Source organism: Diplotaxodon limnothrissa, linkage group LG10, assembly GCF_057381915.1.
Source record: "Diplotaxodon limnothrissa isolate DT_005_m linkage group LG10, D_limnothrissa_male_GT1.1, whole genome shotgun sequence".
In the NCBI taxonomy this organism is placed as follows: Eukaryota; Metazoa; Chordata; class Actinopteri; order Cichliformes; family Cichlidae; genus Diplotaxodon; species Diplotaxodon limnothrissa.
The window spans coordinates 9,390,385-9,405,418 of NC_140605.1; the positions used below are offsets into that span (position 1 = coordinate 9,390,385).

At 39.8% G+C, this 15,034-nt stretch overlaps 1 protein-coding gene across 1 annotated transcript; it reads left to right on the forward strand.

Annotated features, from left to right (window-relative positions):
* The first annotated feature begins 237 nt into the window (after window positions 1-237).
* Window positions 238-14,571, forward strand: aifm1 (apoptosis inducing factor mitochondrion associated 1). Its single transcript, XM_085363403.1, has 18 exons — window positions 238-457; window positions 1,281-1,411; window positions 3,127-3,247; window positions 3,355-3,378; window positions 3,791-3,898; window positions 4,391-4,512; window positions 4,616-4,746; window positions 5,994-6,084; window positions 6,275-6,359; window positions 6,434-6,510; window positions 6,782-6,890; window positions 6,998-7,105; window positions 7,194-7,282; window positions 7,373-7,513; window positions 8,022-8,164; window positions 12,644-12,768; window positions 12,869-13,056; window positions 13,140-14,571. Exons 1-18 carry the CDS (start codon window positions 370-372, stop codon window positions 13,209-13,211), a joined length of 1,953 nt encoding a protein of 650 aa, XP_085219529.1. The 5' UTR covers window positions 238-369; the 3' UTR covers window positions 13,212-14,571.
* The last annotated feature ends 463 nt before the right edge of the window (window positions 14,572-15,034 follow it).

Consider the following 15,034-nt stretch of genomic DNA (forward strand, 5'->3'; position numbering starts at 1 on the left):
GCAGTAGACTCTGACTACAGTTGTTTTAAGAAAGGAACAAGAAGGGGGTTCGCGCAATTACCAAAGAGCCTTGAATGAAAGAGTTCAGTATAGCTGCTACTTGCGATAACAGAGTTGCTGTCATTCATGTCAGGAGCGACGCCATCTTTCTTTTTCTTCTTCTTTTTTAGGGGCGACCAATCTTAGGCGTCTTTACCGTCTTTACAATTACCCATCATTCCCCAGAAACGTATGACCTGTCCCTGGCCTTGGTGTGTGGTGCTGTGCAGCTAGTTGTCAGTGTCTGCAGGCTGTTGGAATTAAATTAAGGGTAAACCGGCTTGTGTTTTTATCCGACAAGTCTGCGAGTAAACCGGGAGCTGAGCCACAATGCTGAAATGTAGGACTGTGTGGAAAAAGCTCGCTCCTTTGGCTAGAACTTCATCAACTCTGTGCCGGCAGAATGTGAGAAAAGCAGGTAAGTATCTAGTTACAGTAACTTGTCTTCCTTTTAGCTGACCTCGGTTTGATCATGCACTGCCTGTAGCATGATAATACACAGCAGCAAAACATGAACCCACAAGGGAGGTAGCCCTGTTAGCTTAGCGCACGTAAATTTCAGTGACCTTTGGATGGTTATTAGAATGCTAACTCAGCTAATTAGCAAACGTTAACGACGCAAGATGGAATTTCAGTAACGACCTAACTTAAACTGCACCTCATTTCATTGATTGAAGCGCCAACGTTAACTGATAACGTCAGCAAGCATGTTTTTCACGTGTCTAGTGCTGGTACAGGTGTTACACCATGTTCAGTGCCCGTTTACGCTTTGTAGCGTATGCAAGGGCCCAGTGTTGGATTTGAATCATGGGGTCTTGCAGTCTCTGATGACCCAGAAATGATAAGCCCAGTCCTGTGCAGTATGTAGATTGCTAGAATGTACATTAATCTTCATAATAATATGTCACGTTATACCTATTACTCTTAGAGTGGAATAACACCTGCAACGCAAGTCAGATAGGTTTGCCATTGTCTCTGTTTTATAGAAAAGTAATTTAAGGCGCTTTCTTAAACCCTAGAGGTGTGATGAGGGCAAGCACAGGAGCATATATTTACTCAGTCCTTTTCCACTGTCAGCATCCACAGATGTATTAAGCGTGTATTAAACGGGTAGCTACTTGGCAATTTCTTTTTATTAGAAGCAGGACTGAACCCTGATTTAGTAACGTTTGTGAACATAATTAAGAGTGCTGTAGCTTTAATCAGTGTTTAATCATGTGTGTGCTGGTTTACTGTTTCAGGTTTGAACAATGGCAGAATACCAACACATGTACCCACAGCTCACATGTCCAGTGGGCTGCCAGGGGGTGGTGGGGATAATCTAAAGTATGCCCTCCTGGTTGGAGCAGCCTCCATTGGTGGCGTGGCATATGTGAGTAAGCTTGGTTTATCATCATAGAGAGAGTGTGCAAATTTATTAATTGGAGCAATGATTTTCCACCCCTTTTCTTGGGCTTTATTTCTGTAAATTGAACATTAAGGGCTGAGCAATATGGACAAAAGAAAAACAAATCTATATTTTTATGCTTAATGCCAATACAAGATATTTAGAAGGCCTGCATATCTCTGTATTTTATATGGTAAATGGACTGATTATTATATAGCGGTTTTCTACTCTCCCGGAACACTCAAACATACAACATACAACATGCCACATTCACCCATTAACATCCATTCACACCCATTCACACAAGCACTTTCTTCTATGCTTTAAGTGCTTTCTAGCTAACATTCACACACACTCATACTCTGATCCATATTCAGATGGATGCATTGGAGAGCAACTTGGGGTTAGTATATTGCCCAAGGTCTTTTGGCATGCAGACTGGGGGAGCCAGGGATCGAACCACCAGCCTTCCACAGGGTGGCTGTAGCTCAGTAGATGACCTGCTCTCCTGAGCTACAGCCACCCCCATATAAAAGCAACATTATTTAATAGGCAGTGTTAAAAGCAGCTGGTTTATGTTCTGTTAAGTAGGGATGGTTCAGTTTCTTTGAAGTGAGCCTGTATGAGGTTCAGATCCACAGTCACCGTGTTACTCGGAGTAAAAACTAAAATCCATGTACTGCTGTAGACACAGTCAACAGCGACGTGGATTTTAGCCACCTGAAAGTACAGCTTTCACTGGAAAAGAAATCAAGTTGTTACTCTCCACCAGATTCCATTAACAAAATTAGTAATTTTACTTCACGCAACACAGGAGTTGTTTGACCACTGCTGCAATGGCTTCTTTGTTAGTTTGTGTTATTCTGAGACTTTGAATTTTTAGTCGATGAGTTTTGATCCCACATAACACATTACAACACTTAAGTCACGCAGTGTGACCTCCAACTTTTGTTTTCTGTAAATAAAAGTTACTGTTTTTGTCAACAGTCTGGTGTTTTTTAAAAGAACATGTTTTTGTAGCGTGTCATCTTAGCAAATCAGACCTTTTGATTGTTTTCACAGATGCATGAAGTTAATGTTTACTTTCAGAGTATGAATTATTAGTTGTTGGCTTTACTTAAGCTTGTTTGAATAGCAGAGCAGTTTTATGGATAGATTAAAAAAAAAAATCTGTATAACAACCGTGATGGGAGTGATCTGCTGTCACCTCCAGCAGATTCTGACAGCCAGCTGGGCCCTTCCTCTGTGGAGTTTGCGTTTTTCCTACCAGTGTCGGTTCTGTGGGTACTCTGGCTTCCTCCCACAGTCCAAAGACATGCATGTTGGGTTATTTAGTGATTTTTAATTTGGCTGTAGGTGTCGATATGAGTGTATGCGCGTGTGTGTGCAGTTGTCTGTCTCTGTGCTAGCTCTGCGATAGACTGGTGACCTGTTTGGGTTGTAACTCGCCTGATCCCCTCTGTGAGCTGGGATATACTCCACTGCCTCAGCATATCCCAGATTGCGCAAGTAATTAAGAAAATGGTTGAATGGCTATATCACCCAGTCCTAGTTTAAAGGCCTCCACTGCCTGTTTGCTCATGACCGAAAGATAACCGTTGACACCAGATCTGACTGGAAAAATTGGACAGCTTGACAAAATGAAGCAATCATTGAAGTTGTCAGTGACTAAACTTAGTCAATTTATCTGTTTTTTACAGGCGTACCATACTATGAAAGGAGACCAGCAAAGATATCAGGCACGTATCACTGAACTTTCGTCCAGATCACAAAAAGCAGCTGCAAAAGAATCAGTCACACCCATCCAGCCCCAGCCTCCCGGTGAGCAGCTTTTAGGAACTATTGGTTAATAAGACAACTTTCACCTTTACTGTTAACCTCTGAGAAATTTCTGAATTTCACTTTTTGATTTTTTTTTTGTCCTTTAGCTGTAGAAACCACTGAGACAAAAGGTGAGTGATTTCTTTGCCATGTCTGTGTAGTCGGTTACTGATCAAACTCCACTTATGTTAATAACTAATAGGAAGTAAATCTTTGTAACCTTGACACATTTAAACAGATCTCCTCCAGGCCTCTTAAGTGCAGCGCTTAAATGCTGTTCGCAGTGACACCTTTTTAAAGGAATTTGTTTTTAAAGGTGTTAGAAGAGCCTTTTAATCAGCTGACTCCATAGCGCATGGTTTAGCTTTGACTTTATTTTCCATGTAAGTAGCAGATTTTGAGGCTTTAAAGCAAACTGCGTTACAGACTGTACTTGAATTGGAGACTGTTTTAAATCTCTCGCTGAACCACAAACCAGATTGTCTCTTGCTCTATATGCTGAATGTTACTCAAAGTTATTTTTAACTGTGTGTTCGCTCTCAGCCACCACTGAGCCAAAACCTGAAACAGCTCCTTCATCCCAGGAGCCAAGCCCTCCAGCATCAGGCACTGAAGCAGTAGCCACCAGTGAAACAACCGAACTGCCTCCAGGTTGTCTGCATACTTTTTTTTTCCCTCTTCATCTACCATGCATGTTAAGCAATATAAAAAATATCTAGAGCATGCAAGGCTTTATATGCTTGGGTATTAGAAATGATGACATCAACTGGCAAAAGCAGGTCAGTGCAAGCAGGCAGGCGGCAAAGCAAATTTCCACGTGTTAAAAATATGTTGTTGGATTTGTTAAATTGAGATGATGTGTTTTACAACAGATTCTTTGCGTGTGTCATACTTTCATCATCTCTCTTTTTTTTGTGCGTACTGTCTATATTGAAAAGCTGAGAATTTTGCAAATGATACCTCATTTGCTGCCATGTAAGTAAGATTAAAAACAGCCCCAGATAAAATAGCCACAAAGATAGCATTCAGAGATGCACTGACGAAACCAGTGAGGGAGTGGAATCGACAGAGTTACTCTGAGCCTCTTTTGTCTTACTTTCACTCTGAATTGTGCTTGCTGTTCCTCTTCCATCTGAAAATCAGCCGTGGGCTTCACACCTGCCTCTCTCAAGCTGCCCTCACATGCCCCCTATCTCCTCATTGGTGGAGGTACTGCCTCTTTTGCTGCTGCTCGGTCTATTCGAGCCAGAGACCCCGGTGCCAAGGTCAGTAAAGCCCCCATGTTCACTTTGAATTCTCTTTGTTACTTGTTTAGTTGTACCTGAATTTGGTAAATATGAGTCTTTTTGTTTGTTTTTTTACTGCCAGGTACTAATTGTGACTGATGAGCCAGACCTTCCATATATGAGACCTCCTCTTTCTAAAGAGCTGTGGTTCTCTGATGATCCCAGTGTGACAGAAACTCTGCGCTTCAAACAATGGAACGGAAAAGAAAGGAGGTGTGTTTGGTCTATTTAACCTTAGTGCTCTCAGTTCTTTTGTCTCAGCATCTGTCTGTCCTTGGCCGTGTCTTGCTACATTATTGAAAAATTCAAGCTTCCTCTGGCACTATTGTGCCTTCTTCAGACTTAAACACAGGGCTTCCATTGTTCTTTAAAAAGGGAAAAAATAAAGCAAAATTAAGTCTTAAAATATCTTGTTTCCTTAAAAATAGGTGTTAATTTTGCAGATTGTATTAGGCAGTTTATGTCTAACATCCAGCACAGAGAGAATTGAATGTAGGCTGTACCAGTGAAAGAACTTGGTTAACCTCATTCACATTTTACAATGAATTATTTAACCCACAGTAATGAGTTGCTGATATTAGATGGAAATAGATGGATGCATGTATTGCAAATAAATAAGAGAGTTATGATAACGTACAGTAGACCTTTACCAAATGTAACATTGCCGACATATCAGCCATCCATTTTATTAGCCACTTGGGGCTGGAGTCTATCCTAGCTGACTTCAGGCGAGAAGCAGGGTTAACCCCAGACAGGTTGCCAGTCTATCACAGCGCTAACACAGAGAACCAGTCACGGTTTCATTCACACGTACTTCAGACTGAATTCACCAGTGAACCTAACAGGCCTGTATTTGGACTGGGGGGAAGCTGGAGTACCCCGAGAGAACTCACACAGCAGAGAACATGCAAACTCCACACAGACAGGCCCTGCCAAGCTTAGATGTTCAATCCCAGAACCTTCTGGCTGTGAGGCGACATTACTAAGCACTGCACTGTCACCCAAATTTAGCCTAAAGAGACTTCTTTAGGCTCAGTGTGCAGCAAAATGTTTGGAACAGTTATAATGTTATAATAATGTGCTATTGTGCTATTGTATACCAAACTTGTATCCATGGCTTGTTTATAAATGTCTGCTTATAATTTATTATTTCAACATTGCTCGGTCTGAAATGCAGTCATTCTGATCTTTAAAATTTGCAGGAACACTGAGACATCCCTGATGATCTTACTTATAACATTTGGTTGTTACTAACGTCTCTATTTTACTGCTGTTTCCCTTTAATAAATGTTAATACCAAACAAATCTTGCAGTTTCTCTACAAAGAGGTGATAGACTTTTTTTTTTAAACACCTGGTATTGTCGTAAAAAACGGAATGTGTACTCTATAAACATTTCTGAGAAGCTTTTTTCTTTTTCAGTGGTTTAGTCATTTTAATACTTTTGTATTTATTTGCTAGCATCTACTTCCAGCCGTCATCATTCTACATTAACCCAGAAGAGCTGGATAGTGTAGAAAATGGAGGAGTGGCTGTTCTCACTGGGAAAAAGGTAGATTTATGGTTTTCTTTCCTCAGTCTCCATAATTTTATTCAGTATATGAATAAAATTATACTGAATAAAAGTGAAGTATTCAGACCAGAAGTAATTATATTGACCGATTTGCAAGCATTATGTGTTATGATGTCTAAACCTGGAAAGCAGAAGTTATTCATGAGGTATACTTATTTTTTTTTTATAGGTGGTTCACATGGATGTGAGAGGAAACAAAGTAAAACTGGACGATGACACTGAGATTTCATATGACAAGTGTTTGATTGCTACAGGTAAACTCCCTTGTTTTATTTCTTGTCTGTTTTTATCACTTAAACCTGGTAGAAGCTAATTTTATCTTTCTCAGGTGGTGTGCCAAGAAATCTCCAAGTCATTGAAAGAGCAGGAGAGGAAGTGATGAGGAGAACCACTTTGTTCCGCAAGGTCAGTGTGTAGCCACAAGGGGGTGGTAGAGATGTTTCACTCTAACCATCTGTGGCTGATAGTATGTATATACAGCTTGTTGGAGTGAGTGTTAAGGCATACCACGAAGGAAATATTAACTATTTTAAAATGAAAATAAAAAAGTTTTGTCTTTTTTGATTTAGATCATTACAAGCATTGAGATTTTCCAGACAGAAGTCTTACTGTGTGTTACATAAAAAAATCTGACTGTTGCTCTAAATTCAGTTTTTGTTTTTTGTTTTTCCCACAGATTGAGGACTTCAGATCTCTGGATAAGGTCTCGAGGAATGTAAAATCCATCACTATCATTGGAGGTGGCTTCTTGGGCAGCGAGCTGGCTTGTGCCCTTGGCAGGAGATGTAAGAACAGATGACGAGCTGAGAAACTAGCAGAGTAGATAAGAACACTGATGTCCAGCATAAGTAACTCTTTTCTTAGTTGTTGTTCTTCCTCTTTCTCTTTTTAGCTACTGAGTCAGATCTGGAGGTGATACAGATGTTCCCTGAGAAGGGTAACATGGGAAAAGTGCTACCCGAGTATCTGAGCAACTGGACAACAGAAAAAGTCAAGAAAGGTCCAACTTTATTTCATATAAGTCTCCAAAGACAAAAAATGTTCTTTATGTGTCTCATTATATTATGATGTCTTGCCTGTTTTCATAGAGGGTGTAAAGATTATTTCAGAAGCTTTGGTGAAGTCTGTGACCTGCAAAGATGACAAATTAGAAATCCATCTAAAGGATGGTAGATTGGTAGGTTCAGATTTCTACACAAACTCTGACAGAATCAGGACATTGAATTTATTTATAAGCTGCTTATTATCTATCGTTTTATTTTTGTAGGTGAAAACTGATCACATTGTTACAGCTGTTGGCCTAGAGCCAAATGTTGACCTTGCTAATTCAGGAGGTCTGGAGGTGGACTCTGACTTTGGTGGCTACCGGGTAAACGCAGAGCTGCAAGCGAGGTCCAATATTTGGGTGGTAAGTTAATGTTCATACGATGTTTTCTGCTAACAAGATCCTGAAGAGCTGTGATTAAAAATCCCTCTTTAAAAGTTCCTGTGCTGTGCTTTGCTGGTTTGCCTATAAAATCCTAGAAAATGCTGAGTACTTTTGTAGAAATTTCAAACCTGTGGGAAAGTCTTAACTTAATTATTATCCCATTGTGCTCATACCTCTAGTTTCACTGATCATTTTGGACACAGGAATAATTGTTATCGCTTGTTTTAACCAAAACCACCACATTTTGACCAACCGATGCACAATGATGATTGTGCACTTCTTTTTGATTAAAGCGCCCTCTTCAGGCTCAATCAAGTCTTAGTCCTAATATAAAACAGTGTAATTAAAATTGTAGTGTAATGCCAATGTCCTATTTTGAATGTAATGTTGTGTTTTAGGAAAATATTGTCATTTCCTGTTAACATGAAATAAAAACTGCATAATCTAAGCCATACTGCATGTTCCCAATCGATTCTTGTTGATGTAGGCAGGAGATGCTGCGTGTTTCTATGACATCAGACTGGGTCGCAGACGTGTGGAGCACCACGATCACGCTGTTGTGAGTGGTAGACTAGCTGGAGAGAACATGACGGGAGCCAGCAAACCCTACTGGCATCAGTCCATGTTCTGGTAGGTATCATACTTTTTACTACTTCTACTTACTATGGGCTATAAAGTCTTTTTTTTTTCTCACCCCTCCCCAAATGAGACCTGTGGATGCAAACCATGAAAACTTCTTTTAAATGGAAATGAAGGAAAGAGTTTGTGAAGGCGAGAACAGTCTTAATTTTTGATTGCACTGAATGCATTTAAATCAGAGAGCATGTGCAGTGGTGCAAGGGACTCCGATGTAATCCTTTTAGAGGTCAGATCAACATACATGATTCCTTTGAAGTTGAAAACCATTAACCATTAAAATGTCTTTGGGGGACATTAAATCCATCCCGAGAGAGACTTTAAACCCCTGAAGAGTCATCTCTGTTCATCAGAATTCGATAAAAAATAAATAATACCATCTTGCAATAAAATGCTTTATACTTGCCTCACTAACTATGCATGCATATATGTGTGTGTATATATGTGTGCTGATGCACCCCACTGAACTTACACAGATGAGAAAAAGCCAGTGCTTAAATTATAAATCAGGAGGTCTTGATCAAAACAGGGTACTGTTCCAGCAGGTCAAGGGAGACAAGGTCACAGAGCGCATAAGAAACAACATCAACAGTTTCTGGAGCACTTTGGGCAAATGGCTCCCTGTTTAAAACTGAAACTGTCACCACAAACAGCATTTTGACAGATTTAGACGTGGTGCTTTTATTATACTTACAGAATATAATGAAGGCAACATTGTCTTCACTTAACTTTTCTCTCCTATGCTTCATTGTCTGTTTTACTGTGACACACGTGGTAAAACAACGAGCAGAAAATCCTTAAACTGAGCTAAAATGAAACGATGAAAGGCACAATGGGGGAAAAAAACATTCAGCTTGCCCACGTCATCAGGCAGCTTCCAGTATGTTGCTAATGGTGATGGCATTGATTCCTTTGGTTACCTGTGTACAACAACGATTGTTCACTGAGATCACTGCTGATGTCTCTTCTCCTTGCCATCGTGTAACGCTAAAACCTGTGCCTTTACAGAGGGGCTCACACTTTCTGATTAATCAAGCGCGTTAAGCTTGTTTAGCTTTTTACACGGTGCTTTTGGCAGATTTCTTTGCTAATCAATCACATGGTGTAACATGTGATTGATTCGTTTTCATCTGTGGTTGTATTTAAATCATTTTAGAACCTCGTAAGTAAGACTTGTAATTGCTTTATTATTTCCTAATAGGTAAAACTTTCGACTCGATGACTGTGTACTTTTTCTCATGTATGAAAAAGCACACGGACTGGTTAACAAGGTTAAATATTTGACTTAAAGCTTAAAAACAATAAAACTTTATGACCTTGGACATGCATATGTTAGACATTATAAATAAGATCACAGTAGGACTCCAGATATTAAGGGAGTTACCAAAAATGTAAGTACAGTGTGGAATGCAACTCTCAGGACCCAAATGAATGTTGTGAATACATGTTGCTAGCAGCTGGTGAAATGTGACACACTGTTGAAACATGGGTTCACTGCAGTCCAAGAAAAAGTACACAGGAACATTTGTCCAACTACCACAGCTCCATTAACTAGTCCTTCATATTTATATAATTATAAAGTATAGTCAGTAACTTTTGAAAAGTTCATCTGTTTATGCTCAAATGCTGCATGTAAAATATAAAGAGATGTACCAACAGATTCCCTATAAATATCAACGAAGCATAGTTCTGGCCGGCTCTGCAGTTTTGTACAAGCTCTCTGTGCAACCTTTCAATTTGTCAAGGTCAGGTGACTCTGACATCACTTCAGGTCTTAAAACTCATCAGGCAGCAGCGGTGGGGGTTTGTCACTGAAGATTACAGCCCTCAGCAGTGCTTGTGTTTCACATGGGAGCTGTCTGAGGTATATAAGCATACACACAGTGTTCAGGAAGCTGTTTTGACAGTAAAGTTTTAAAAAGCTGGCATTTGTTTCACTTCAGCAGAACTACTTCTAACAGAGATGTGAGGAAAATGTTCTTGGCATAGAAATCCTAGGTGACACTTCTTGGCACAAAATGACTGTCTAGTTTGATTATACAGTGGTGCTCCAAAGTTTGTCTACCCTTTAGTTTTCTACATATATTCTCTAAAACTTGACCAGATTTTAGCACAAATTTTAAAAGTAGATTTTAAAAAAAGGAAAAAGAAAAAGCTGAATTAACAAATCAGACAATGACAATTAATTATTGAGAGAAATTGTCTATTGTAGCATATCTGAGGAGGGAGGGGCGATGTGAACTTTAAGGAACATCGGTTAATGTGAGTGTTAAATTACAGTTAAACTGCCAGACAGTGAGATAGCAGTCAGATGTGAGAGGGCTTCTTCTTTTATATTTGTAAATAATTATTTTCCTTGAATATCTGTGGGAGTGAGGCAATAGCATAAGCATTGCTTAAAGATCACAAGGACAAGTCAGAAGGCTGTTCGAAATGCTTGTATCAGACCAAAATAAAGCTTGGAGGTTTAAACAAGCTTGCTTCTGGAGGAAGGGAAACGCTGCTTTGCACCATAATGCCCATCATGGCTTGGGACTGTGCCAGAACGGCTTTCCATCAGAGCAATGAATTCTGTATTCTTCTGGGAAATTCTGAAGGCAAAGGGTCAGGAGATCTGCCTGTGAACCGAATCTCAGCTGAAAGTGGGTCACGCATCCAAATGACGACACGGAGCACACAAGTTATTGTACCAAGAATAGTTGGAGAGTAATAAAGCTTTGTATGGCTGAGTTACAATTCTGACCTTAATCCACCAGAAATGATGGAGGAAGGCAGCAGTTCGTGTAAGGAAATTTACCGACATCCCAGAATAGAAGCTGTTCTTTACGGAAGAATGGGCGAAAATTCCTCCAAGCCGATGTCATGGACCAATCAACAATTTTTGTAAACATTTTGTTGCTGTTATTTCTTCACAAGAGAGTCATACCAGATACTGCAGGCAGGGCTACACTTTTACACATACTAATATTGAATCATTCCCCCCCCCCAGACGTGGGAAGTTAAATCCATTTAAGTTAAATACTTAAATACAATTTTCAGGTATCTACTTTAGGTTTCTCCCTACATTTCTAAATGAAAATCTGTCTCTTTACATTTCAAAAGAGACGTGTTACTTTTGGTTTAATGCATTTGGGGGTAAGTTACTATTTTGGTACTGCCAGCGTCCAAACATCAAACTGATTTGAGCCTAAACAGAATCACATGAAAGGCAGTCCTGTTTGTTGATTAATCACCAGAGGATGTTGCATAAAAAGAGATGGCGTGTGCCAAGGTCAGGGGTTGAAAGTGGAACGGTGGCTTTTGTTTTTGCCACAACACCAATGACTGCACATGTCCATGTGTTGCGGTACTTCAGCATCTAGCTAGCCCTGTAGAAGAGGAGCGAGCATAAAGGGAGTGACATTTTTTTAAGTGTCAGGTCATTTCAAATGCAGTTCAACAAAAATCAGTAAACACACAAACTATTTGTGTGCAGTTTGTCGCACAGTGTGTTGCTAGCTAAAGGTTCAGCTGCTGTATTTCACAGGGAGAGAAAAGAAAGGTCTAACTTCACTCAGGGATGGTGAAAGATAAGAAAGACAGGACAGGAGAGGAAGAAGAGAGGTTAGATTTAAAGGAAAGTACTGCTCAGTAGGTTTTAAGAAGATACTGGGTCTCTACATGTGACAATATGTATTTTCATATTGTGAAACATGCTGAAAATTAAACTGATTTAGACTTGCTGCTAGTTTAAGGACTGGAGTTCTCAGTAGAAATTATATTAGAGTTATGATGATGAGTTATGATTCTTTTCCCCACAAAATTGGCCACTACAGCCAATTTTAGTGTTCCCCCACCTGCTGAATCCCACTTTAACTCATGACTGTACACATATTCCTATTTACAGACAGTCACCCTCTACAATGAAGGCAACAGAAAATAGATGTATATTTTTATTTTCCTTCTTTTTCTTCAGATTCAAGCTGAGCACAATTAGAAGAAAATAGACTAAAGGTTTTTATTTCCATCTACTGATATTATTTTATCATTTTGTTAATATAGCACAAGGTTCAATCAGCTTTGCACAAAAATAGAAACATCCTCCAAAGAGCTACCTTTTACTTTCTTACTTTGAGCCTGTACTTTTTTACTTTTACTTGAGTAAAAAAGTCAAACTTTCTTACAGTACTAGAGTATTTTCTAACAGTAATATTTGTACTTCTACTTAAGTACAGAGTGTCTGTACTTTTGCCAACACTGCCCCTCTCACTTCCAAACATGACCTGGTTTAACATTTTGTATTTAATTATGTATTTAATCTACATGCTTGTAGAATCGGATATCAGATCAGTTTTAAACTTGAAATCTTTCAAGCCCCACTTTGAAAACACATGAGACATTTTGTGCAAAGAATTACTAAATGTTATGCATGATTCCTGACTTTGTTCTCAACTACATGTGGTACTGCAGTAAATCACGTGTACCTTCTTACAGGAGTGATCTGGGTCCTGATGTAGGCTACGAGGCTATCGGGATTGTTGACAGCAGCCTACCAACAGTAGGCGTGTTTGCTAAAGCCACTGCCAAGGATACGCCTAAAGCTGCTACAGAAGAGTCAGGTAGGAGCAGTCAACCTTTTCCTTCAAGCAAAGAGAGAGAAAAAAAAAAGATTTTTGAGGACAAAGGGTCAGACAGTCTGTGTTCTCAAATCTGCGGCAGGAACTGGGATCCGCTCAGAAAGTGAAACGGAGGACACAGCCACCAGCGCGGTGGCCTCTGTGACACCTGCTCCTGTCGTGGAGAACAAAGACGACTATGGCAAAGGAGTCATCTTCTACCTAAGAGACAAAGTGGTGGTGGGAATTATCCTGTGGAACGTGTTTAACAGAATGCCCGTTGCAAGGAAGGTAAGTGCTGCCGTTTTGCTTTGTGTCATCAAGAGCAAAATATCAGTTCGGTTGTTGTAATTGCTTATTTCTGTTATTCGTAGATCATCAAGGATGGAGAAGAGCATGCAGATCTGAACGAAGTGGCCAAGCTGTTCAACATCCACGAGGATTAAGACTGTGGGGACGACAAACGTGCACGGGAGGGAGTGGGGCTTCATGTGACAGCTGAACTCTGGGACTCATTGCCACATTCTCTAAGACACAACTGGTCACACTTACCAAATGAGGATCAATGTAAATTATGTTGGTGAAATATTTTCATATTTGGAATTTATATCTGTTGCGCTTGTTTTTCCTCCTTTTAGGAGAAGTCTCTGTGTTATCTTTCTGCTGTCACCAAACTCGCGTGATTGCTTATCTGCATTCCCCCCCACCAGGCTGCAAATGTTGCACATGGGTCATCGTTTCCGTCGGTGTGATCAAAGCAGCTTGTTCAGAGGAGAAAAAAAAAAGCTGCAATAAAAGCTATTTTTAAATCACTCATCTCTGTATTTTCAGTTGTGCTTTTAGAAAAATGACACTGACAACCGAGAAGTTTACCTCCATTCGGAGCTTTGATTGTTTTGACGGTAGTTTAAGTCTGCGTGCTTCATCGTAATCTGAACCACTGGAGCATCAATTTGTGCTGCTTGCTACATTTGCTATGGTTATGCATGTGGGCTATAGTGATTTGACCACAGATCAAAAGCACGTATTTATCGTTTCAAATGGGAAAAGCCAGCCTGTATAAAAAGCACCTGACTACTCCATTTAACAGTGCGTCGGTAATATGATCTGATGAAGTAAATCCAGTTCGCAATCCAGCAAAATATCACTAAAATGAAGCTTGGCCTACTTTTCTTGTCCAGAGGTAAAAATGTGCACGCATACAGAATTTATTTTATTTTTTTCTTTACTCAGGACTTCTTGTTATTAGGAAGGCATTCATGTTTTATATTCCAACACATTTCTTATCCAATTTGACACTGTGGGCTCCAGAGCGGAGTGGAGAATGGCCTTTTCAAGTGTGAGGCAAACACGTGCAGCCGTTACGTCCCATCGCTTTCTCTGACATTAATTTTACATGAGGAAATGGCTGAGCTTGCCCCCTCTCTATGTGGAGGAACAAATATGAGTTTCCGCATTTATATGTGAATTTGTGTGGCAGTTTGTAGATGAAATAATTAGACCAGAAACTTTTAACAGCAGTGCTAAAGATAAATCCCCTCTGGATGTGTTCTGACACAGAGATGTGTTGCATTGGAATTAATAGGAACATTATGCCTTTATCTTATTTCCCTTCTGCATGGAACAACAATCTTGCCAACTTGGCAGTTACCTCTCTGTTCTCCTGCCCAATTTGAGGCCCATTCAGTGCTGATGTTATGTGGTTTTGTAAATTGATGGCAATATAAATACAGTTTCACCAAAAATATCTTTGAACAACCTGATTTTAAAAGGAGGTGGAAGGGTCATTTTAATGTAAAGGTTCTCCTCCCTTGTTATTAAAATACAGTTTTCAGGCTTATTTACATGCCTCTAAAGTTTTTTAAAATGTGGATTAAGCACCTGCAGAGCTGTGTTCATCCAGAAATTAAAGAGGGAAAAAAAAGCATAGCTATATGTGTTTAACTTTCATAATTAGATCTGTTTAATAGAAGTGCTTATAAGCAGTACAGTTTGAATCCCAAATATTTGAAAGTGCAGATCTGAGGCTGCGTCGAAGACCATCGTTGGGGGCAACTCTGCCGTAAAAATGCTGCTGTCCCTTTAAAAATTCTTGCAGTAATTCCTTCAGCATGCATATGGCCATAAAAAAGAGATAAAGCTTGAAGTGATCCACACAAACAGGCAGGGGAAGGAGGAAAAAAAAGTTCCCTTGGATTTTGAATTATAGAGCAGCAGCTTCCTGTATTTTACACCTGCAGAGAGGGAGGGAGGCTCATCTGACTCCAGG

What these genes read in the sequence shown, in the direction of transcription:
- aifm1 (XM_085363403.1), top strand. Translation starts at nt 370, where the DNA reads ATGCTGAAATGTAGGACTGTGTGGAAAAAGCTCGCTCCTTTGGCTAGA. An exon ending in CATCCAGCCCCAGCCTCCCG is followed by an intron (nt 3,248 to 3,354) that starts GTGAGCAGCTTT and finishes TTTGTCCTTTAG; the next exon opens with CTGTAGAAACCACTGAGACA. An exon ending in GAACCACTTTGTTCCGCAAG is followed by an intron (nt 6,511 to 6,781) that starts GTCAGTGTGTAG and finishes TTTTTCCCACAG; the next exon opens with ATTGAGGACTTCAGATCTCT.